The sequence below is a fragment of the Camponotus floridanus genome, unplaced genomic scaffold (genome assembly GCF_003227725.1).
Source record: "Camponotus floridanus strain SB8 unplaced genomic scaffold, Cflo_v7.5 scaffold179, whole genome shotgun sequence".
In the NCBI taxonomy this organism is placed as follows: domain Eukaryota; kingdom Metazoa; phylum Arthropoda; class Insecta; order Hymenoptera; family Formicidae; genus Camponotus; species Camponotus floridanus.
This window is the reverse complement of record NW_020229302.1, coordinates 136196-163085: the sequence shown is the minus strand read 5'-3', so window position 1 is coordinate 163085 and position 26890 is coordinate 136196. Positions and strand designations below refer to the sequence as shown.

The 26890-nt window shown below is 27.7% G+C and overlaps 2 protein-coding genes across 9 annotated transcripts in view; both read right to left on the bottom strand.

The window, feature by feature from the left end:
* Positions 1-19714, bottom strand: part of LOC105257305 (kinesin light chain) — a 40846-nt gene extending 21132 nt beyond the window's left edge. For 3 of the 6 annotated variants that reach the window (XM_011267857.3, XM_025407486.1, XM_011267853.3), the window contains exons 1-2: positions 13452-13634; positions 4996-5362 (exon numbers count right to left, since the gene is read on the bottom strand). In XM_011267857.3, the coding sequence (XP_011266159.1) occupies positions 4996-5362; positions 13452-13495 (411 nt within the window). In that variant the 5' untranslated portion in view covers positions 13496-13634. Of the gene's footprint in view, positions 1-4995; positions 5363-5961; positions 6055-13451; positions 13636-19164 lie in introns of those variants that run through there. The other 3 variants (XM_011267855.2, XM_011267852.3, XM_011267856.3) reach the window with 3 other exon arrangements.
* A 2929-nt stretch (positions 19715-22643) lies between these two features.
* Positions 22644-25795, bottom strand: LOC105257307 (mitochondrial ribonuclease P catalytic subunit). 3 transcript variants are annotated; one of them, XM_025407492.1, is made up of 5 exons: positions 25403-25795; positions 24152-25013; positions 23508-23751; positions 23175-23305; positions 22644-23006 (listed from the first exon to the last, which is right to left on the bottom strand). In XM_025407492.1, exons 2-5 carry the CDS (start codon positions 25000-25002, stop codon positions 22673-22675), a joined length of 1560 nt encoding a protein of 519 aa, XP_025263277.1. In that variant the 5' UTR covers positions 25003-25013; positions 25403-25795; the 3' UTR covers positions 22644-22672. The 3 variants fall into 3 exon arrangements, with proteins under 3 accessions (XP_025263277.1, XP_025263278.1, XP_025263279.1); XM_025407493.1 differs by having other exon boundaries at positions 25585-25795; XM_025407494.1 differs by having other exon boundaries at positions 25621-25795.
* Between the last annotated feature and the right edge of the window lie 1095 nt (positions 25796-26890).

Sequence of the window (26890 nt, the reverse complement as noted above, 5' to 3'; positions counted from 1 at the left end):
TGAAGGAGGATTCATTACTAGACATTTCAATCAAATATGGAATCGTCCAAAGATACAGGAAAAGAAATCCAATACGATTAGCGAAGATCTACTACCCTCCGGAAAAGAATCAGCACGGATTCAACCAGATCCAGTACTTCACACTTCGCTAGAAGGAAGAGAGGAGGTAGAACCTCTCAACAACGGGATCACACAACCTCCAGTAGCATCTGCTCGTCGTTTTGAACATCCTTCCGGGGCCACACAACCTCCAGTAGCAGCTCGTCGTTCTGAACGACTTTCGCATCGAATTCGATCAGATTACAAGGCATTGGGAGGAACTCGCCCCTACCGAGGACAGCATTCTTAAGCAAGGGAGGAATGTTGGGTATATTGCGCCTTCTGAAAGGCGCTAAACATTAATATATGCTTGTTAGAAAATACGTTTCTTAGAAGTCGCGCTGGCCGGCTTATCTCTTAGCCAAGGGCACCTGCACCGGATGGAATTCGGAGAATCGCTCGGGCGACTGTGCACAACAGTGGGAAGTGGTAAAAGGCCGACCGAGAGACGGATCGTCGGAGAAGCATAGGTGTGGCCGATGTGTACGGAGCACAACGACGTACTCGAATCTTCTACTACTACTCCGAACTGTTCATGGAATCAAGATATAATATCAAGACACAACGACGTTAAACATTATTCGTAAACTAACGAACAAATACAACAATTTGCACTCCGAAACACAACACATCTTAATTTTAAATTTCAATTATATTCAATTTTACACAGTTTTAAATCTCAACTGTGTTCAATTTTTGCAGTATAAATTTAAAATTTTAAATTATACACACAATATGCTTTTCAATTCACATCTATATCACATATTTCATCCATTATTATTATTATACAATTTATTACTTACATCCATTATATTATATATGTAGCGTATCCATTATATTATTATTAATATATATATATCAAATCATGTAATGAGTAAATATCTTGTCTTATAATTCCATTTGATTGCGTTATCTTATCATTTATTACTAATCATTATATCATATTATCGTCCCTAATTTTTGTAATATCTATAACTCGTCTTTCTTGCTTATCACAATTTCACTTTCACAACTCATTTCAATTTCACAATTGCATTTTGTTGGAGATAAATAAATATTTTGAAGTCTGCACCTTTGTATTAATTTTGAAGATTGGTCACATTGTCTAATAGTGGTGCCGTTGCACGATTGCGTATTGTGTATTCCCTATCCAACCTGCGGCTCACATATTTTTCTAGTCCGCGAATATTGTTTTCTAGCAATTATTCTAGCAATTATTATTTATATAGTTGGGCTGAAAAATGCTCTCTCCATAGGATATGCCGTTGCCACAGATGGATTCTGTCGCTCGTTGATCAAATGGACGTATAGACACATCCAGTGTTTGCTGTAGATAATTTCAAAATTATCTAGATAAAGATAAAGATAAAAATCCGTAAATTTATCTTAAATGAGATGATTTTACTTTTACTTAATCTAGATGAAAGATGAGATAATTATTGCAATAATCTAGATAATTATCTAAATATTTTTATTTTAGAAGATTATAAATATTTGTGAAAAATGTGACGCAGATAAATGGGATATTAAAATCATAAACACATATTCTTCCTCTTTTCTTAAAGAATATTTAAATAATAGCAAAAAGGTAATATAAATGATATGATAAATATTTATTTATTAATTTATATTTATAAAATATTTATAATATGTTAATAATATAATAATAACATATTTATAATATATTAATAATAATAATATGAAAAATATATTTTAGATATTTTAGATAGATTTTTAGAAGCTTGCCTGGAAAATTTTTTTGCATAATAAAAACGTCATCTTAGACAATTTTTAGATAAGATGACATATATTTTTCATCTAAGATAAAGATAAAGATACTTTGTATTTCTTCATCTGGTTAAAGATAAAAATGATCCATTTTTTTATCTACATGATTATCTAGATAATTTTATCTAGATACCAGCAAACACTAGACACATCCGACCTCCTCCCACATACATCCCTATCTTTTTTGGATGGAACGCATACGATTGCGTTTGACACACTGATCTCTTTGTTAGAGTCAGATACACAAAAAGGAAAAAGAAAGTTACCATGTGAAAAATCAAATTATGTTATATAGGGTGGCCCCGAACATTTCAGCCAGACTTTGAGATCTTATAGGAAATTTAATTCTGAACAAAAAATTTCCTATAAACATGGATCGAAAAATGCTTCCTTAAGAAGTTATCGCTCAAAAACCTCTAACGAAGAAAGAGCAAAAGAAAATGAAACTAAATAAATTTCTTGAAAAAAGCGATAAAAATAAAAAATAAAAATCTTTTTCTTTTATGAAAATAAAATAATTTTTTTTAAACTAATATTTTAGTAATAGCACGTAATAGTAGAAAATGAATAAAAACGTTTTTTAAGAAATTTATTTAGTTTCATTTTCTTTTTATTTCATTTTCTTTTCACCTTTTGCTCTTCCTTCATCAGAGGTTTTTGAGCAATAACTTCTTAAGAAAGCATTTTTTACCCAAGTTTATAGAAAATTTTTTGTTCAGAATTAAATTTTCTATAAGGTCTCAAAGTCTGGCTGGAACGTTCGGGGCCACCCTGTATAGAATTTTTTTAAAAGTCATTAAGTTTTCTTTAAGAATCTAAATAAACCTTATATTGTGATGCAAAAAAGTGTTGCATCATCAATTGAGCCTGGGCTTTTCCATTTATCGGCTTCTCCTCACTCACACAAACTAATATTTTTTGACAATATAAATTTAATATGCATTCGAATTACATTTTTAAAAGTTTTATAATCAATTAAAATAAACTGTTTTCTAATAGTTTTCGCATATATGAAAAAAAAACACAGAACTTTTAAATTTACGTTTATTAAACTGACACAGCCACTTCAGAAAATGAAACTGAATAAATTTCTTGAAAAAAAAAAAAACGATAAAAATAAAAAATAAAAATCGTTCTTTTGTTATGAAAATAAAATAATTTTTTTAAACTAACATTTTAGTAATAGCACGTAATAGTAGAAAATGAATAAAGACGTTTTTCAAGAAATTTATTTAGTTTCATTTTCTTTTCACCTTTTGCTCTTCCTTCATCAGAGGTTTAGCACAATCAAATAAAACTTATATATATAAATTTAAAGCTCCTTTGTTGCTAATTTGTTGTTCTATTCCCGATTTTGTTCTCCAGCCGATTCGGAGAAAATTTAAAAAACAAAAACAACCGATATATTTCTTTAGTCCTAATTTGTTGCTAATTTGTTTGCTCTATTCCCAATTCTTTGCTCCACTTTTAAAACTCCGAAAACCACCTCCAAAGTTATTCCATATTATTAAATTAAGAATTAATCAGATCTCGATTGATAATGTTTCAATGATTTTGTTGCTCATTTTTAATGAATCCGATTTTATTGCTCCATGTTTGACTTAAAAAAATCGATCCGAAGGAGTGCTAGCTTGCTCACAAGATTAAAATATGTTAACGCAATTAGTTTTTTTAAGTCAAACATAAAGCAATAAAATCGAATTCATTAAAATGAAGCAACAAAATCATTGAAATGTTATCGATCGAGATATCTAATTAATTCTCAATTTCATAACACTTTTTTAATATGAGGTACTGGGAGGTAATTGAGGGTTTTTGGAGCTCAAAGTGGAGCGAATAATATGGAGGGAATAGAGCAACTAATTAGCAATAAATTAGGATAAAGAAATATATCGGTTTTTTAAACTTTTTTTTTACTTTACAAATCGGCTGAAATAAAATCGGGAAATAAAGCAACAAAAGAGCACTAAATTTATATATAAGTTTTATTCGATTGTGCTAAAATAGTTGTGCCAGCTTAATAGACGTTTTAAATTTTAATTTCTAGAGATTTGTAAATATACTAAAAAAAAATTGAAGAACTTTCGTAAAAAAATTATTTTCCATTTAGATAAAATTTCCATTTTTTTTATCACTAAAAATAACAATAATGAATTTATATTCAATATTTTAGAAGATTGAATAAATAGAGATAAATATACGTTTATGAAGATAAATATATATTTGCATTTTAAAAATATAATTCATTTGACTTATCGATTGTTCACAGGAGAGAATAAAATCATCAAAGAAAATTTTTAAAAAAATTCCCTGGATCAGAACACACTTCTATAAAAATTGCCTGATTTTTCCAAGTATAAAAGAAATCCCAGAGAATTTTAGATTTTCCATGTTTTCCCAGGGACAGTAGATATCGTGTTATGTATACAGGGTGAGGAAAAAGTATGGAAACCCCTAAATTTTTCGAAAACTATGCATTTTAAAAACAAATGTTTCAGACAAAAGTTGTAAAGTTTCAAGTAATGCATTACATAGCAATATCAGTATAACCTTGAATAGCATTATAAGGCTTGAAATAATTTCTTAATTTTACATAAACCATAAACAATAAAATATTTTTTCTTCGAAACTATGTTTTTTCTTTATTATACCAATTGATTCTTCACATTATCTTATCACATTATCTTATCTTCACATTATCTATTTATGCATAAAAGTATGAAGGTGAGATAATAAAAAATGAATATTTTATTAAATATTTTATGGTTTATGTAAAATTAAGAAATGATTTCAAGCCTCATAACTCGAAAAGTATTCAATAAAAAAACATTTTAATATAGTGTTTTGGAAAGCTCTTGAAACAAGCTATAAGAATGTGTAATAAAAAATAGGGGGTTCCATTTAAAAAATTCGAACTGATTTTTATGCGACCTTGACGGTGTTGTTCAAGGTCATACTGATATTGTTACATAATGCGTTATTTGAAACCCTACAACTTTTGTCTGAAACATTTGTTTCTAAAATGCATAATTTTCGAAAAATTTAAAGGGTTTCCATACTTTTTCCTCATCCTGTATAAATTAAAAGTGATATATCATAGATACTTACGGCTTGTTCGCTCGCTTGTAATTTCTGTTGAGTACCAGCGAGTTCATCTCTGAGCCAAGCATTCTCCTGACATAGCCTCTTCACTTGTGTCCTCAGTTTTTGCTTTTCCGCCTCCACCATTTGCAGATGATTTGTTAGCGCCTGCATTACCTGCGCCTCGCCTAGGCCCAAATCGATCATTTCGATGATCTTGGACAACAGACTAGCCTTGTCGCGGGCAGCTGGTGCATCCTGAGCTTGCAAGCCCTGTAGCAAGCCACCATGCTCAACTCGAAGTGCTTCCAAGCCTTGAGCGACCGTTCGTGCACCGGCCACGATTTCCTCCTGCGTCATCGCCGTCATTCTGCCTATGTTTTCGATTTTTTTACTGAAAATAAGAGCAAAAATTAATCTACATCTGTAAAGCAAAAAAATATTTTCTGAAGAATTTTATTTTTTTCTACACATTTTATATTTTATCATAAAAGATTTAATATTTATATTTTATAATCAGAAAATATAAATAGGTAAAATATAAATGGTTATCTAAATAATAAAATAATAAAATAATAAAATAATAAAATAAATATCTAAATAAAATAAAATAAATAATATATAATAATAAAATAATAAAATAAATACCTAAATAAAATAAAATAAATAAAAATGATATAAATATAAAATAAATAAAAAATGTTCACCCTCATATATACATTTAGAGATAATTTATTATTCACATGTTATACATTCAGATGTGTCAGATATTTTTAAATAGCACAGTTTTATTTTTGCAAAATGGTCGACAAGGGCTAAAGCGCTTCCGGGGTATCAAGGACATTAGAAACCGAGGAAGGACTCGGTTATCGAAGAGTCCGATAAAAGGACAACATTAATGATAAATTTCGAAGTCGCGCAATGAATCGGCAACACATGATCGAAGAGTCGCCGACAAAACGAAAGACGAGGATGAGGAGAGAGAAAACTTACCCCATGTCTTCAGGGCGGTATTAGAGCTGTCTACGTGCTGGTCTCTAACATGCGGTATCGTCGAGTCAATATTTCGACGTCGGCGCATTGCGATAAAGCGGCGCTCTTGCCGTTCCGACAGAGCAGACACGTATACAGGACGATTCACGGGACGAGATACTCGATATATTAATTTATTATTCTTATATTTTTACATCTTTATATCATTAAATAAGAGAAAGAGACAGAAAGAGAGATTTTAGTTTCTAAATTTTATATTATTATAGAATTGTGTATATATATATATATATATATATATATATATATATATATACATACAGGGTGTCCTAAAACTCATAATCAATCTTTCAAAGACAGATTCCTGGGATCTGAAGACGATTTTTCCTCAACGAAAATGTCGAAGCACTAATAATTTTCGAATTGTAAGTGATTGGAAATAAAGGGTTTTTCGTAAACTAAGCTTTGTAGAAATAAATTATTAACAAAACCACATTCTTCAATTAATTTTAAATAGAGTTTACTTTAGTTAAGTTTTAATTTAAGGCTTAATTGCAAAGATATATGATAACAAAAATTGGGAACATGCAAAAAATGATGGTCTTCATCGACATTTTCGCTGAGGAAAAATTGTCTCCAAATGATCCCAGGAATCTGTCTTTAAAAGATTGATTATGAGTTTTGGGACACCCTGTATATACAGGGTGAGGAAAAAGTATGGAAACCTTTAAATTTTTCGGAAATTATGCATTTTAGAAACAAATGTTTCAGATAAAAATTGTAGGGTTTCAAGTAACGCATTATGTAGCAATATCAGTATGATCTTGAACAGCGCCGTCAAGGTCACATAAAAATCAGTTCGAATTTTTTAAATGGAGCCCCCTACTTTTTATTACACATTCTTATAGCTTGTTTCAAGAGCTTTCCAAAATACTATATTAAAGTGTTTGTTCATTGAGTACTTTTCGAGTTATGAGGCTTGAAATCATTTCTTAATTTTCCTAATCCATAAAATTTAATAAAATATTCATTTTTTATTATCTCACCTTCATACTTTTATGCATAAAATAATGTGAAGAATCAATTAATGTAATAAAAAAACATAGTTTTGAAGAAAAAATATATTATTGTTTATGGTTTATGTAAAATTAAGAAATTATTTTGAGCCTCATAACTCGAAAAGTACTCAATGAAAAAACACTTTAATATAGTGTTTTGGAAAGCTCTTGAAACAAGTTATAAGAATGTGTAATAAAAAATAGGGGGTTTCATTTAAAAAATTCAAAGTGATTTTTATGTGACCTTAACGGTGCTATTCAAGGTTATACTGATTGCTACGGAATGTATTACTTGAAACCTTACAACCTTTTGTCTGAAACATTTGTTTCTAAAATGCATAGTTTTCGAAAAATTTAGGGGTTTCCATACTTTTTCCTCACCCTGTATATATATACATATATACATATATATATATATATATATATATATATATAATATACAATTATTATGAAAGTAATTAATTATAGAATAAAATATAAAATATTACGGGATAATAAAAAATAGAATAAACTAAGAAAAACAGCAAATAAAAAAGTCGCAATAACATTAAAATAAATCAAAAGCAGAAATTACGCAAAATAATAAACAAAAAAGCTTTAAGAAAGGTATATAAGAAATTCAGCAAAAAAAAAATTCCAGTTAATGCAAGGCAGAAATGAATGTGAGAAAAAAATTGTTTCACAAAAAAAAAAGACTACTTTTGTAATCCTCCCAAAGTGTTTAAAAATATACGATAATTTAAATATATTCGAAAGTATTATTCAAAATCGCTCTCATTTCAAATTTTTCATTCTAAATCTTCTCAAAAATCAGATTCTAAGATGTACATTCTCGTAAATTGTTTTGTAACATCAAGAAATTACATGTACAATAGTTTGAGCATTAAATATTTAATTTTTTAAATTTAATAGCATTATAATGAATTTGTCTTGTAAAATTTTTTTCACAATTTATTAAAAATAGATTTTCATATTATATCATCTTTTTGTAAATCGACCTGTAGAGGTACAGCGCTGTTGAAAATTCGATGGTGAAGAAGGACGATCCGCATTGCTACAATATAATCAATAGGAACCGGTAAAGAGAGGTTGTCTTCCCTCTTTCTCTCTCTCTTTCTATAGAAAAATTATAATCGAAAAATTTCGAATAATAATTTCATGTATTTTTAGATAATTAGGAATTTCTTTTGAAATTTTCATATAGTTTAATTCTAATTAAAAATCGTCCTTCCATTTGCTTTTGGTATATCGAAAGAGCTATCCAATTATTTCAAAAGAAATATATCTATATATATTTATCACAAAATAATCAAACACTAAAAAAATGTTACGATTGAATTTGTTTGATCCTTATATGCTAGACTCCCACACTTGGGTGTATTGAGCAAAGTCAAGTTTTCAAGGCATCCGTAAACCTTGACCTCATCCAACAACTGAACGACACTATGAGCGAACCTGGCGACCTCGTGACAAGATTATTTGTTCAATTCTGGTATTTCCATCATTCAATCATTTTCAATTTCTTGCGAGTGATTTTGAAGTAATTATATTAAATCGATTAATCTGAGTGATCTGACTTGGATTTATCCTCAAATTAATTGGCCATTAATTATATAAATCATAATATAAATTAAAAGATACTATGATATAAATTAATAAATGGAAGATAAATTCTAGATATTATATTAAAATATATTATATTAAATAAAGATTGATTAATACAAATAAATAATAAAAAAAATAATAATAATGTTTCTTTTCGCGTCTAAAAAATTAATTAATTAAAAATGTTTATTAGAAAAATGTCTATATAAAATTTCATATAAAAAAATGTGTGAATTATTAAAGTAGCAGGAATATAAAGGCAAAATATAAATTCTTAAAACTCAATAATTATAAAGTTACCATAAGACTACATTTTTATTTTTCTTTAAAACAAAGAAAAGAAAAAAACTTTAAAAAATTAAAACAAAAGAAGTATATAAAAAAATTGCTTATATTATTTAATTCTTCTATTAAAATAAAAAAACATTTGACAATCTTTTCTTTATTAGTGCAATAAAATTGTTCCATCAACTTAATAAATTTTAAGGCTAATGTAATAATTATGATTAAATAAAATTTATCTTACATATATATATATGTAAAATAAATTTATTTATACATCGTCCTTTATTGTTAAAACTACAAAGTTTTTTTTTATTCGCATGAAAAAAAATGAAGTAATGGCGACATTGCGTGTTTATATAAGCACGCAATAGATTGAGAATTCGATCTTAAATTGTAATAGCATTCGTTACCGGTAGAAAGAACTTGCCCCTTTTTCCTCCCTTTCTCTATCAAAATCTTACAATTAAAAATTCATCAATTAAAATTATCGATTTAAAGAAAAAGGGATATATCTTTTTTTCATTAAATTATATTTTCATCTACATTTTTAATACCTTTTTGAAATTCTTTCCTTTTTTCTTTCTTTTTCTTTAATTTTTTCATTAATTAAATTCAAAGTATTTTAGAAACAAAAAAATAAATTAACAACGAATTTTTCAGGTATTTATTAAAAATTTGTAAAAAAACTTCTTCGAAAATTTTCAGATCTATCAAGTATTTTTGTTCAAAATTTGAAGTACAATTAAAGAATTTTGAAATACAAACCTATTAAATAAATTTCTTTATTATGTACATTTTCTGGTATTTTCTATTTATATATCAAGGAAAAATGAAAAATCATTTATTATACTTGAAAAAATTAAAAATATTAAAGAGAATTAAATAGCTTTCATAAAATTAATAAGTATTTTTCATTTGCACATTTTCATTTTTTTATCAAAAATTATAATGAAGATTATATTTTTAATATTTTGCTGAAGAATTGAATATAAACAGATGTATGTGTATGCACAAATAGATAATAAAAATCATGTCCAATTTTTTCTAAAATCGCAATAAATTTCCCACGAAAATTTCTTGATTATCAAGAAATCAAAAACAACTTTTTAATTGTGACAAAACACACAATTAAATTTTACAAATTTAAAACATTTTTTGTATGTATATGCAATAAAATCGCATCTCAAAATATCTTATAATCAACATTATTATATAAAATTTTAATTCGTAACAAAAAATAGAATACTAAATAAGCCAGAAATGAGTTTCCACCAACATTTATTAATGTTTATATAATGTTATATATTTATTTTGATTTCAAAAATCTCTTAAAAAATTATATAAATCATAATTAAGATTAATTGATATATTGTTGGAAATAATCTAATAAAATCTTACATTTCAATTGTAAAGAAACTTTCACTTACATATATTGTATTTATAATAGAAATCCGCACAATATTGTGATCAATTAACATTAATACAATCTTCTAATCCTATTCCTTAAAAAAAAATAAAAGCTCAATTAATTAAATTGTTGGAAAAAAAACGACCAGACTTCAATCACAGAAAACTTTTGTACATTTGTGATAAAAATTATGTATGCATAATATGTGATCGATGTTCATTCTAATCTTCAATAAATTAATAGAAAATTATAATACATAAGCATGATTATTTATTAGTGCTATATCAAAGTACTATCTTGTTAAAAAATTCCTTGATCTTCCAGGTTTTCTTATTTAAAACGTAAAGAATTTTAAAGATTGTTTGATGCGATTCTCTAAATAAAATTTTTTATATGCAATTTTTTGTATGCATTTTCTAATGTTTTTAATTAAAATAACAGACAGACCCAGAACCATTTAAGTTTCAAGTGTTATTTGCAAGTATACTAAAAAAATCTGAATAACTTTCATAAACTAAACATTTTTCATTTATATAACATTTTTATTTTTTATCTCTAAAAATTACTACACACACACGCGTGTATATATATATATATATATATATATATATATATATATATATATACAGGATGGTTTCGAATGTTCCAGCCAGATTTTGAGATCTTATAGAAAATTTAATTCTGAACAAAAAACTTCTTTCAAACATGGATCGAAAAATGCTTCCTTAAGAAATTATCGCTCAAAAACCTCTGATGAAGGAAGAGCAAAAGGTGAAAAGAAAATGAAATAAAAATAAAATGAAACTAAATAAATTTCTTGAAAAAAACGATAATAAAAACGAAAATAAAAACGAAAAATAAAAAATAAAAATAAAAATAAAAAATCTTTTTTTTTTATGAAAATAAAATAATTTTTTTTTTAACTAATATTTTAGTATAATAGCATATTTTAATAATAGAAAATGAATAAAGACGTTTTTCAAGAAATTTATTTAGTTTCATTTTCTTTTTATTTCATTTTCTTTTCACCTTTTGTTCTTCTTTTATCAGAGGTTTTTGAGCGATAACTTCTTAAGGAAGCATTTTTCGACCCATGTTTATAGGAAGTTTTTTGTTCAGAATTAAATTTCATATAAGATCTCGAAGTCTAGCTGGAACGTTCGGGGCCACCTTAATATATATATATATATATATATACAGGGTGAGGCATCTAAAACAGGCCACCTGAATAACTCTGGTGGTAAGCCGAATACAAAAAAATTGTTCAGACAAAAGTTGTATGGTTTCAAGGGGGACATATGATGGTGTCATTAGTTTAATCTTGAAGAGCCACCCGAAGGTCACGTGAAGGTCAGCTCCAACTTTTTAAATGGGACACCTTATATGTTTTTGCATATTCTTGTAGCTCATCTCAAGAGCTTTCCAAAACACTACAATTAAGTTAGTTTTCATTAAATACTTTCCAAGTTATGAGGCTTGAAATCATTTTTTAATTTTACATAAACCGTAAAATATCTTGTAAAATATTCATTTTTCGATTATTTTACCTTAATACTTTTATGTACAAAATAATGAGAAGAATCAATTGGTGTAAAGAAAACACATAATTGCTTCGAACAAAAAAATGTAATTGTTAATTGCAAATTACATTTTTTTGTTCAAAGCAATTATGTGTTTTCTTTACACCAATTGATTCTTCTCATTATTTTGTACATAAAAGTATTAAGGTAAAATAATCGAAAAATGAATATTTTACAAGATATTTTACGGTTTATGTAAAATTAAAAAATGATTTCAAGCCTCATAACTTGGAAAGTATTTAATGAAAACTAACATAATTGTAGTGTTTTGGAAAGCTCTTGAGATGAGCTACAAGAATATGCAAAAGCATATAAGGTGTCCCATTTAAAAAGTTGGAGCTGACCTTCACGTGACCTTCGGGTGGCTCTTCAAGATTAAACTAATGACACCATCATATGTCCCCCTTGAAACCATACAACTTTTGTCTGAACAATTTTTTTATATTCGGCTTACCAACGGAGTTATTCAGGTGGCCTGTTTTAGATGCCTCACCCTGTATATATATATATTAAAAAGAATATATATTCAATATTTTATTAGGACATTTTTAAATATAAAGAGATATATATTTATAATATATTTTAAACATACATACATATAAAACAACTTCGCTTATCGACGAATTTCCGACTGTTTAAAAAAATTATCAAAAAGAGAATTCTTTTTTAATTCCATGGGAATTCTCTGATTTTATCAAATACAAAAGAAATCTCTGAGATTTCCAGATTTTTTATGTTTTTCCGAAAATCCTATGAATATCTTGTACACGTTAATATAAAAAACTTTTCTAACAATTTACACGTATGAAAATTACGTATATTTCTAATCTACATTTCGTTCTGAATATATATGTTCGTAATAATGTCGCAGCGTTACGATGCGAGCTGCCGATCGATGCTTACGTCCGACGCCAATAACAGTTGTGCAATTCCTAGGTTTGGTACACGTAATAATACATAACAATCAAATATGAATAAATTTTATATATACTCTTGAACTCAACAAAATCAGACCTAATCTTTCAGGTTCCTAACAATTTTCTTCATTAAATCCATCCACCATTCTCCTATATTACAATTATATATTATTTGGTATAGCTATTTCCTCAATCATATTAGTCTTATCTGTAAATATATCTTTCAGCTATGACTTTGTATATTTTTCACATATGAAATAGCCATATATGTATATAAAGAAATATCGGAAAAATAAATAAGAAGTATAAAATAAGCAGGAATTTATAAAATAAAAAAATAAACGAAGCAAAAAAATCATAAAATAAAAAATAAATAAAATTATAAATAAATAATAAAAAAATAATTAAAAAAAATTATAAAATAAACATAAATCTATCTTAAATAAATGTGAATATATACAGCTTCAACAGAAAAAAAGTCGCTAACGTAAAATTACTGCTTCGAATACACTTTATTGATATAATTTCGCGATCAAAGACTCTTTTATTATTTTCAATATGTGATTATATATGAGGAAATTATATGAAGAAATTAATGATAGAAGATTGAGGTGAAAAAAATTCTACACACTTTACTCACATTCTATAGGCATTGAGCGTTTTTGACATATCCGTTCTACCCATCGATAACGGTGAACTCTGCCGCACCTATTAACTTCACACCATATATGTATCTATGTACACAATGATCCTTCTTCTTTTATGGACGTATATTGAGATAAAAAAGTCATTTAATTATCGGTACAAAAATATTGATAGTATATAAATATCTACATATACGTATATAAATATATATATATGTGTGTATAAATAGGAAGGGATACATATACCCTGTCTGTATATGTGTGTATATGTGTGTGTGTGTGTTGTGTGTAATTTCGATCGCTACGGGAACCGTAACGCGCGAGTTCGCGTTTAGTTTCTCACTGAAGACTCGCCTTAGCTTACCCTCCGCGTCGAACCCATCCCTACTCAGAGAGAGGGTGCATTAGTATCAGTGGGGGTGGAAAGTGCGCAACGCCTGCGCCGTAATATTCGTTTATTCTATAAAATTCGAGCTGTAGAATTGCACAAGTGAAATATCGTAAATCACAATATCCTCATGCAAAACTACAGGAATAGATTAATATTGAATTAATATATATATAGGATATGTTTCCAAATCAAACTAATAATTTTTAATTATACAGGATGGACAAATAACTCTGTCCACCTGGAATATTTATTTATTAGATTAAGAAATAATATTTATTTATTAGATTAAGAAAAAATAGTTGTTTTAAAAAAAAAATATGTAATTTGCAATTAACAATTTCATATTTTTTCTTAAAAACAACTGTATGTTTTCTTTACACCAATTGATTCCTCTCATTATTTTGTACATAAAAGCATTAAGGTAAGATAATCGAAAAATGAATTATTTACTAGATATTTTATGGTTTATGTAAAATTAAGAAATAATTTCAACCCTCATAACAGACAGATGATGGACAGAGTTATTGGTCCACCCTGTATATATATATATATATATATATATATATATATATATATATATACAGGGCGGACCAATAACTCTGTCCACCTGGAATATTTCCGTTATTTTTAGAGATACAAAAATTTTATACGTATAAAAGTTGTACAGTACCAAGAAGGTCGTAATATGCTACTAATAATTTTTTTGTAGGTGGAAGTGTTTCAGAGATTTCAAGGTCATCTCCATTTTTTTTAATGGAGCTCCCCATTTTTTATTGCATATTCTTGTAACTTATCTCGAAAGCTTTTCAAAACACTTTAATAAAGTATTTCTTTAATGAGTATTTTTCGAGTTACGAGAGTTGAAATTATTTCTTAATTTTACATAAACCATAAAATATCTAGTAAAATATTCATTTTTCGATTATCTTACCTTAATGTTTTTATGTACAAAATAATGAGAGGAATCAATTGGTGTAAAGAGAACACATAATTGTTTCGAAGAAAAAAAATGTAATTTGCAATTAACAATTACATATTTTTTTCTTAAAAATAACTATGTGTTTTCTTTACACCAATTGATTCTTCTCATTATTTTGTACATAAAAGTATTAAGATAAGATAATAAAAAAATGAATATTTTACTAGATAATTTAAGGTTTATGTAAAATTAAGATATTATTTTAAGCCTCATAATTCGAAAAGTACTCAATGAAAAAATATTTAATTATAGTGTTTTGGAAAGCTCTCGAGATAAGCTACAAGAATATGCAATAAAAAATGGGGTTTTCCTTTAAAAAAATCATGTTGGCCTTGACCTCGCCTTGACCTCTCCACACAAGGTCAAACGGATATGATCATTGAAGAGAACTTTTAAAACCCTACAACTTTAATTCGAAACATTTTTCTCAGAAACGTTTCGTTTTCGAGATATTTGACCGTTTCCAGACTTCTCTAACGCTCTGTATATGATATGAGTAATATTATGAGTAATATAAAATTTTTACATTTGGATCATCCTAGAGAAGTATTGCAAGTAACATATAATATATATAATATTTTGTAAATAATATTCTACTCATCTATAAACTTTACAATAGAATTAAAAAATTTATAGAAAACTTAGCACAACAAATCTAATATTTAAGTGAGAATAATTCAATTTAATTTTTTTTTAAATTAAATTTTCCTAGAAAATTAGAGAAATTTGAAAATTTTTACATCAAAAAATTGTTTTATTCTATTACAACGTTTTTGTTAATATATTTAAATAAAATATGTTATAAACTATACTCCATTTATGTATCTTACTAACCGTTTTTCATAAAATTATATTTTTAACATTTACGTAATCTTAATAATGCTATTCAAGGTCTTATCTTACCAGCATTGCGATGTAAGTGCGTTGTTTAAAACCTTACTTTTATATTAAAACTTTTTCTCAAACAGGCTTATGTTTCAAGATATTTAAGGACTTCGAGATTTTTTTATAGACCTGTATATATGCGTGTGCGTATACGTTATTTTTATATTATTAAATAAAATAACAAACTTATATTAGAAAAAAATAAAATGTATAACGAAATATACTTTTTGTAAAGATACGTTGACTTCATATTATTTATTGATAATAAAATTAATAATAATTATTATTTTTAATAAAAATTAAAAATAATTTATTGATAATAAAATTAATAATAATTATAAATAAATTATTTATTTATAATAAAAATTAATAATAAAATAAATATCATTCAATTAATAATAAAAGAATTGATGTTAAACTAAAAAATAATTCAAAATTGTACATTATACTTATAAAATAAAAATTTTTTAAATAAAAATAAAAATTTTTTAAATAAAAATTTTTATATTTCAAATTATCTAATACTTTTAATATGTTATTATAAAGATTTTTTGCAAATCTTTTGCATAAATGCAAAATGTTTAAGTTTTCTTATAGCGTCTCGGAAACTTCGCGTAGTGAGAAAGTTCTATGCGATTTGTAATCGCAATCTAGTAAAAAATACAGTAACTGACATTTGATGACTCATAACATGACGACACAACACTGAACTACATAGTACAACATTATGCTATTACACTGACAAATTATTATCTATATAAGTGCAATGCTAAGCAGATGTGTGCTGCTTTCATATATTTTATATATTAGATTTTTGTGTGTGTTCTATAATGTGAAATTCTTTCTCTCTTTCTCTTCCTTTCCTCTTTCTGAATAAGAAAAATATTTAATATATAAAAATAATAAACAATTCTAATTTTCTATACTTTTTTAAAAGATCTTTAATTTAGAAAGTGATTAGAGTTTATAAATTATTTCACTAATTGATTAATCGATGAATTAATTAAAATTATGTTAACACAGATTTATGTAAACACAGATTTATGTAAACAAAATATTCATAGAAGATTTTCTGATCTGACAATTGTGCTATGCGTTATAATGAATAAGAGAAAAAAACATATCGCAGATTGTTAACACATCTTTTGTATGTATATTAATAAGACATCTTATTGATTAAATAATTAAATAATTAAAATAACTAACAAAATTCAATTAAAAGTGCAAAATAAAAAGCTAACAAACGCGATCAGAATCCAAAGAATTAAACATAGTAATTCAGAAAATATGTATTATCTTTTTCAGTCTAATATTGAGATAGGGGGTTCCATTTAAGAAATCGAAGGTGATCTTTACGTCACCTTCAAATGACTCTCCGAGGTCAAATCATTGCCACTATCTGATGGCCCCCTTCAAGCCATACATCTTTTGTTTGAAACATTTCTTTCTAAAATGTATAGTTTATGAAATATTCGACCGGTCCGAGACTTTTGGGACACCCTGTGTGTATATGTGTGTGTGTGTGTGTATATATATATATATATATATATATATATATATATATATATACTTGTAAATAATGATCATTTTGTAATGCTTAATAAATTCTTAATTCTAATTTAGTCTTTGCCAAGATTTAATGTAATGAAACTTGATGCTCAAATCATTCACTTTCAATATGTCTATAGCATATTAAAAATGATTTAACTACTATATAGCGCAATGCTAGAAATAAATATTAAAATAAATATTAAAATACTAAAAATACTAAAAATAATCTTGCAAATGTTAGTAATAAAGACTTCTATATAAAGCTTGAATTTAAGCGATAACTTTCTCAAGGCTATCGTCTTTTTAAATTGACATTGCATATTAAAAGTTTGCATGTATGTTAAATATATACAATGTATTATAAAATAATTAACTCTTTTCATAACATTTATCACTATTTTTTGAAAAAGTAATTACTCCTTTAATTTTTTAATTAAATCTTAAAACTTATAATTAAAACTTAAAATTAAAATTAAGAATAGAATTAAAGTTTTATTGCTCTACAATATGATGTTACATATTTATTTTAATGTATCATAAATATCAATATGTCTGACAATGAGATTGCTTTCACAAAAGTTCACATGTATAATACATACATTAACAATTAAATGAACACAATGTATGAACTTTCTTTCTTTATGTAAAACTGACATCTTTTATATAAATTATGAAGAAAAATAAGATGTGTATATAATACAAATATGTATATAATATATGTGTGTGTGTGTGTGTGTGTGTGTAAAATGTAAAAAAAACAATTAATTTTAATAGATTTTATTACAAAGAGAAACATCTATTTTCTTAAAATTTATATGAAAAATAATTTAAATAATGAAATGATTAAATGCACATATATACACATACATATACAAGATGTTTTATTTTAATTAATGCCCTTAAATATCTTTTATTAATAACTAAAATTTTTAAAATTAAACTTATGCTTCAAACTTATGTTTTAAACTGAACACCTCTAGTTTTATGGTTTTATGCCAGATAAGAAGGCATTATTGAGATTTATAAAAATATCATAAAAATATAAAGTAATTTTTGTAAAATAATCTTTTGTAAGATTGACACATTTTTTCCTTAGAAAATGCGACAAATTCATATGATAAGATAAGAAAAAAATTGAGTGATGATTCTAAATAAAGGCAATATCGCATCATATGTAATGTATCATTGCTTATTTTTATTCACTAAATGTAATTATTCCATACTTTGTTAAATCTAACTATGCGTTTTGGTTATATCGATCAATTTATTTTATTCTGCATATAAAATTATATATTATATTTTAATAATTGTATTTTATTTCTATTGTACATTATATTTTAATAATTGTATTTTATTTCTACATATATATTCTCTCTATAAAGATTAATTTCTTAAAAAATATTGAAAAATAAATCGGATCCATAAAGGTAAAACTTTTTAATTTTGTTACTATTGTATGTTTCTTATTAAACTAAAGTCCAAAATTTAATAATATTTATATCTCCTAAGTTTTTGTTTTAAAAATTTCGCATATTAATTTGAATTAAAAAAAGATTTTGATACTATATTAATTTTATTTTTCTGAATTATAGTGATTAAAGTTTGCTTTATTAAAGCAAAAATAATATTTTGTAAATAAAGTTAGATAAATATTAATTAAATATTAATTTTAAATATTAAATTATATATTTTAATATTTATATATTTTAATATTTATATATTTTAAATTATATAATTATAAATATTAATTTTACTGTTACATATTAGTTATTTTTTACGCATTAGTAATTTTCGTCAATTTATTCCCTTAAATAAAGCCCGGAATTTCCACTAAAAACTAGAATTTATAATTTTTTTCCAGCCCCAATCCTGCAAATTGTACAAAAAAATAATCTATACTCACTCTTGCGAATGGTCCATGCAAGATTGCTATCTTGCTTCAATGTAGCATCCCACCGGTGGATCAGGGAGATTGCTAGAATATTTCGCGGAAATCCTTAGATATTATATATCCTGGGATATCGTTGAGAGAGGTCCTGTGGAAAGGGACCGGTCTCTCTTTCTCTCGCGGGAACAAAGAATATGATTTTTACGCGCGACCAATAATACTAGAATGTCGCAATTTCAGGAAAAGGTTGCTCTTACGACTGTTTTTTGAGCGGCAAAAAAATGGGGCAATGGTCGAAGACGAGAGAGATTTCGTTCTCCGAAACCGTTCTCAGGACAACGCGGACAAAAATGGCGAGACACGAGTGCCAGGTCTCGATCAGCAAATGTCATATGTCTTGCGAGGTTTAGAGCGAGAAACGTCACAACCGAGTGATGCGAGAAACGCGCTCACGAGAAATCGGACGGAATGTCAGCGAGAGAAAACGTGATGTTGTGTCCAGCAATCACGCTCTGTAAAATTATTGTACGCAATCTAAACCTCTCAGCCGATCATAAAATCACGACTGGAGCGACTCCGTTATGTGGGAGTTTTGCAGTCGATTAGGCTGATATTCATGAGACGATTCAAGCCTGGAGCACATAAAGAAATTTAGACAGTAAACTTAAGACTTAAACGAATCGACCAATCACAGTTGAGCAATAAGACAATGGCTGCCTTGTTGCTCGACTGTGATTGGTCGATTTGTTTAAGCTAAGGGCCTATCCAGACAAACTTGCATAGGTGCATATGCATAACATAAGACCATATGGACCAATGAGCATCGAGTATTAAATCGCTATATTGGCCGGTATTCATAGTCCGATCTTATATTTAAGATCGTCTTAAGCCCGGGTCTACAATAGGTAATTTAAGCCCTAAGCCTTAAGAAATTGACCAATCACAGTCAGATATTCTCTTCATACTTGACTGTGATTGGTCAATTTCTTAAGGCTTAGGGCTTAAATTACCTATTGTGGACCCGGGCTAAGTCTGCTTGGAGGTTGACTTAAGACCTCATTCAACCAATCAAATAGCTGCGTAGCATTTCAAGCTCGAACTTAAGACGATCTCAAATATAAGATCGAACTATGAATACCGGCCATTGACTTACATAACATAGGCCGGTATTCATAGTCCGATCTTATATTTGAGATCGTCTATGATGCGGTCCCATGATACGGAATGTATGCGCAATGCGGAATTGGCGGAACGAAGTTCGTCCAATCACAGACATTCCGTCAATTGCGTTCCGTTGAAATATATTTTCTTATGTCCCATGGAGCGGAAAACGCGGAAGCGCAATTGATGTTGGCCAATCACAAGATTCTTTCCCATAGATTGTTTTGTTGTCTATATCGGAACAGCGTACATTATTGGCTCGCGCAAATTACGCTTCCGTATTTTCCGCTGCATGGGACATAGGAAATACAAATTTATGCGGATCGGATTCACACATATATGTCAAAAAATTCATGAATTTCATATATAACTTTCAAAACTGACAACAACTTAATATTGAATATGGATTCTGAAAAATTGTTTATTATTATTTGTAGATTGTTAAGTAAATTAAAACAAAGTTGGTGTATATTTGAAAAGAATGAATTACGCCGTAAGATTATAAAATTATAGTCATTGTATATAATTGTAAAAAGAAATGAAAATATTAAAAAATGACGAAAATATTGGATGCGACCTATATTCATCTTAGAAAGAAGATTCCAACAAGGAGCAAGTGAGAATCTTGTAAAGGAAATGCTGATCGAAGACACAGAAAAATATATGGATTATTTTAGAATGGCACCTCAATTATTTGCACGCATTATTAGCATTATTAGCATTAGTTGGACCATTCCTTGTTACACTCTTATTTAAAATATTTTTTAATAATATTCTTACGGATATCTGCTGTTTCGACATTTTTCATCATACACACAATTTCGAAGTTCCGCACAAAATGTGTATAAAATAGAAACTTGCGGATAGAAATCGGCGGAACAAACGTAAAACAGGTTAAACCAATCACGAGCGTTCCGCCAATTCCGCATTGCGCATACGTTCCGTATCATGGGACCGCACCATTAAGTTCGAGCTTGAAATGCTACGCAGCTATTTGATTGGTTGAATGAGGTCTTAAGTCAACCTCCAAGCAGACTTAAGACGATCTTAAATATAAGATCGGACTATGAATACCGGCCCTAGACTGATATTTTCCGCGTAACGTGTAAAGGTCGTAGCACACACTTTTGCATAAGTGCATAACCATAAGCATAAGAAAATTGATTGGTTCATTTTCTTATGCATATACTTGGGGACCAATCAATTTCCTTATACTTATGGTTATGCGTTTATGCCAAAGTGTGTGCTGCGGCCTTATAGTACACACTTTCCATAAGACATAACAGTAAGGTTTCGACCAATCACGTTGCTCAATTTGTCCGTCCGTAACCAAATTGAGCAACGCGATTGGTTGAAACCTTACTGTTATGTCTTATGGAAAGTGTATGCTATAAGGCCGCAGCACACACTTTTGCATAAGCGCATAACCATAAGCATAAGAAAATTGATTGGTTCATTTTCTTATGCATATACTTGGAGACCAATCAATTTCCTTATGCTTATGGTTATGCGCTTATGCCAAAGTGTGTGCTGCGGCCTATAGCCTTAAATATTTACATTAGGCCGGATCTACAATAGATAATTTAAGCCTTAAGCCTTAAGAGATTGACCTATCACAGTCAAGTATGAAGAGAATACTCGACTGTGATTGGTCAATTTTTTAAGGCTTAATGCTTAAATTACCTATTGTAGACCCGGCCTTATGTAAAAAAACTATTATAAATTAAATGTCAAAAAATTAATATTTCCATGTAAATATGCAAGGCATGTAAACTATTATACATTAAATATCAAAATACAAAAATAAATATATTATAAAACGTATTATAATATGTATTAATATAATATATATTTATATTCTTTTTCAATAATAATTAATAATTATAAACTATGTTAATATAATATGTATTTTGACATTCTTTTTCAATATAAAATTTAGTTCGTCCTTTGACTTTTCATTTTCATTATAGAATATTAAAATTATATCGTTATGTTTAAATCATGGATCATTTGATTAAATGACAAAATAAATAAAATGTTTCTAATGTTATAGAGAACAATACAATGTTTATGTGTAAAGATTATTATAATTTATATGCTCAATCCTGATTTAATACCATCCCATATAAGATAAATGGACATATTTTTGATTGAAATTATTAATATCTCTCTGCAATAAAACAAGCTCGCTAATAAAAGAAAATAATAAAAATATATTTACAAAATTCTCACTGTAACAAAAATTACAAAAAAAAGGATGAGATTATACCATTTGAAAGTGGAAATTCAACAAGGAAACTTTTATCCTTATTTTAAAACAACCAATATAGTTAGTAGCAAAATTTATTTTCTTATATCATAATCATTTATTTTTACTGCACTTTAAACAGTACCATTTATCTGGGAATTCAAGCGTTTCTGCATAGGTAGAATCATCGCTGACATAAGGCACATGCCAATGATCACCATTTTTATGTGCAGTCGGTACATAAACGAAAGGTTCCTGTATATATATGCTGGTTGCACTTTTCTTCTTAACAAAATACTGATGTGAGCATTGCCATTTCTTAAATTCTTTTTCCAAAGGCAGGTCTTTTAAACTGTGCTTATGCTGTCGCATTAAATCTAATGATACAAACTTTGCATTTTTGCCACTTGACATGGTTGCATATAGCATATAAGGATCATCAGCAGACCTAAAAATTTCATGTAATTTTGCATATGTATTAAATATGTATTATGTATTATGTATTAAAAATTTATGTATATACAATTTTATTTTTTACTATTAATTATATATTATACAATAACATTTTTACATAAATTCAAGAAAACTCTGGTACTTCTTAAAATTCAATACTTACAAGTTATCTGTAAAAAAGACAAATGCATGTTTTTCTATATATTTGAAACTAGGCAGCTTTTTCTGATGTTTTCGTGTTAATACAAGTATCCTTTTTCTACGTTTGCTGAAGTATTCGATCACATTAAGCAACTGTAATAAACGATGTTTTTATAAATTTTTATAAATTTATATAAAATTGAATTAAAAAAATGCAATAGAAGAAAAGTTTCTTCTCTTTAATAACAATGTAATAATTTCTAATATATGTAAATAGTTATATATATAATATATACTAATATATTTATATATTATTTATATTTATATTTATTATTTTAACAAAAATATATACTACCGTTTCTAATATAGGTGTGCAATTATTTTGAATGTAACTTATATTGAGTCCATCAATCACTATGTCATAAGGTTTAGTGTCCTCAATAAATTTTTTGAATCTTTGCAATTCTCGTGGATTGGTCTTGCGATAAATATCTGATCCTATAATTACTTTGTTCATTACAGACTCAGCTAGATCCTGAAAATTTTTGTCACTGAATGTTATCTTTGACAAAGAATGATTGCAATGACTACAATTCCCCCTAAACAGAAAGAATATGCATCTATGAAAATCTTAACTATTGATTTAAAATTCCAATTTTAATTATTAAAATTCTAATTATATTTCAGTTAAGTTTAAAATTGTAATTATAATCTTAATTACTAAAATTGAATACAATTATGTTAAAATTCTAATTTTAATTCTCTTTTTCTTTTTAAAATTCTATTATATTTTTAAATTCTAAATTATTAAAAATGAGGAATAAAATTAAATAATATAATAAAATATAATAAAATATAATAAAAAAAAATATAAAATATAATAATAAAATAATTAAATCAATCAAATATAATAAAATATAATAAAAAAAAGATAATAAAATATAATAATTAAATAATTAAATCAATCAAATATTAAAATAATAATAAAATAATGCTTACGTAGTGGAAATAGTTGTGGATGCTACAGACCAGCCATATTTAGTAACTGTATTGACATATGCATTCATAATATGATTATGTGGCATTATACTGTGTTCAGCCCAAAATTTAAACATTTCTTCTATCCTATCATTAATTTTTGTTTTTTCTAGTTCACAATATTGCAGATGTGATGTATACACAACATTTTGTGGCCTTAATCTGTGTAATGTCATTTCTAATAACATTTTCCATGCAATATCAGATTTTTGGTTTCTAAATGCTGCAGCAATTATTGCAGAATATACAGTTGCACCTAGATGAGTAGTAATCCTTATCATTTCCATTATTTCAAATGTTTTTTCCCACTGATCTGTTAAGCACAAGCTCACTATACAATGTTCAGCTGTAACAGAATCTAAATATGTATGCTGCTGTCTTAGGGCATTATATGTTTCTATAATTTCTGTTTTATCTACATCAGTCAATGAATTGCGTTTCAGATAATAGAGTCTTAGATACTTTCCGATCACTGCCACATTCAGAGGATAATTGTTTCCTCTCAGAAATTTAAAATATGCAATAGCTGTGTCTATTTCAAAATCTTTAAGACATATGTCCATAATTGTGGTATCTACAATGGCTGGAGTGATTTGTTGAATTTGAAGAAGTTCTTCTCGTATGCTCGACCATTCTATATTTGATATATTTTCCTTCATTTTCTTATAAACATCTGTATTTTCCGAAATAATAATATTTAAAGGGACGATTTTCCTGCTATTAGGAATTTGATTTAATAAAAAATATGTACTTCTGTGAAATTTACGGCACCAGGACCATAGTGGCCGATATATTTTGCAATACACTGCCATTTATTTTATATCTGAAAAAATTAATACCACTAAAAATTATATCTATAATTATATTTTATATAGATAAAGATACAAAAACAAATTATCATATAAATACGTATATATATATATATATATATATATATATATATATATGTATATATATAAAATAGGAAATTAATATTTTCATACTTGAGGAGAAACTATTATACAAACATTTCTTCTAACGCAAAGCTTTGAAAATATACAAATAAAACAGAAATAGAGCAAATCTATATATTTCTTAGATTTTATTATTATAATATATAAAATATATTTACTAAAAAATTAATTTTTTATCTTTTAGGATCACAACACTTTATATATAAACATTATATATAAATAATTTATATTTCATTATGATACATATAATGTTGCTAACCTTATTATACACAAGATGTTAACTAATCCTATAACACAAAAAAATCTATTCTACAATATTTTATATCCGTAAATATAATAAATTATAATTTTCGTGTATAAGATCAAAATGTTCATGTCTTTTTTATAAAAATTATTCACAATAAAAATCCACTGTAAATTGAAGTGCAGGCGCACTCACACCTTAGCAAAAAAGCAGGAAGCCAATCAGGAACTCACGCTGATAATAAACAGTGTATAAAGCGTCGTCTACAATGGCAGGATTAATGGGTTAAAGCAGAGCTGGGCAAGAACTGCACATTTCGGCCGATTTTCAGCTGGCTCCGCCTAGCGCGTCCCCCCTTACCTCGCCGTCCCGCGCAAAGCCTACGAGTCGCTCGGCGCTCAGGAGCGTATGGCAATAGCTTTCCACGTCACCCATACTATTATCGACGCGTTTTTTTTTAAGTGGTATCCCCAGTAGGCCTAATCCACTGATGACTAAAATGACTCTTTAACTAATTACATAAGACGATAAAGTTTATCACGTCTTATGCGATTCGCTACATGCCGTATGCAAATAAATGTTTCTGATCTCGCTTGTAAAAAATCCCGAAAGTCATAAATATTCATCATATCAATTATTATTTATAATTCCGTGCAATTAGTTAAAGGGTCGTTTCATCAGTGGATTAGGTCTACTGAGGATACCACTTCAAAAAAACGCGTCAACAATAGTACCTCATGGGTGACGTGGAAAGCTATTGCCATACGTCCGCTCCTGAGCGCCGAGCGGCTCGTTGGCTTTGCGCGGGACGGCGAGGTAAGGGGGGACGCGCTAAGCGGAGCCAGCTGAAAATCGGCCGAAATGTGTAGTTCTTGCCGAGCTCTGGGTTAAAGCTAACTTAAGGAATTGACCAATCACAGTCAAGCATTAAGGCCCGATTTCACCAACCGCGTTTAACTTTAATCTTAGTTCAATTCACTCTTTGTCTCTTTCTAAAGGAAGAGTTAAAAGGAGATAAAGAGTGAGTTAAACTAAGATTAAAGTTAAACGCTGTTGATGAAATCGGGCATAAGAGAATACTCGACTGTGATTGGTCAATTTCTTGAGTTACAGCTTCAACTCATTAATCCTACTGCCATTGTAGACGACGCTTAAAGGCCCGTCTACAATGGCAGTATCAGTAGGTCGTAGCAGTTGTAAGCGAAATGAACCACATCCATTTCCTACGGTTTTCGTGAGTTCTACGGCGGTTGCGCATACGCAGTCACGGAAGAATTCTGCGTTTTTAATTCTGATTGCGCGTTCGCCGTAGAACATACATCGTAGCCGTAGGAAATGGATTTAGTTCATTTCGTTTACAACTGCTACGACCTACTGATACTGCCATTGTAGACGGGCCTTTACACGTCATCTACAATGGCAGTAGGATTAATGAATTAAAGCTGTAACTTAAGGAAGTGACCAATCACAGTCAAGCATTAAGAGAATACTCGACTATGATTG

Excerpts from the sequence above, each read along its gene's own strand:
- LOC105257307 (XM_025407492.1), bottom strand. The coding sequence starts at position 25,002 with ATGGCAGTGTATTGCAAAATATATCGGCCACTATGGTCCTGGTGCCGT. Across the intron at positions 23,306-23,507 it reads GCACACCTATATTAGAAACG|TTGCTTAATGTGATCGAATA; the intron begins GTAGTATATATT and ends CGTTTATTACAG. Across the intron at positions 23,007-23,174 it reads GTCTTTTTTACAGATAACTT|GTCTGCTGATGATCCTTATA; the intron begins GTAAGTATTGAA and ends TGAAATTTTTAG.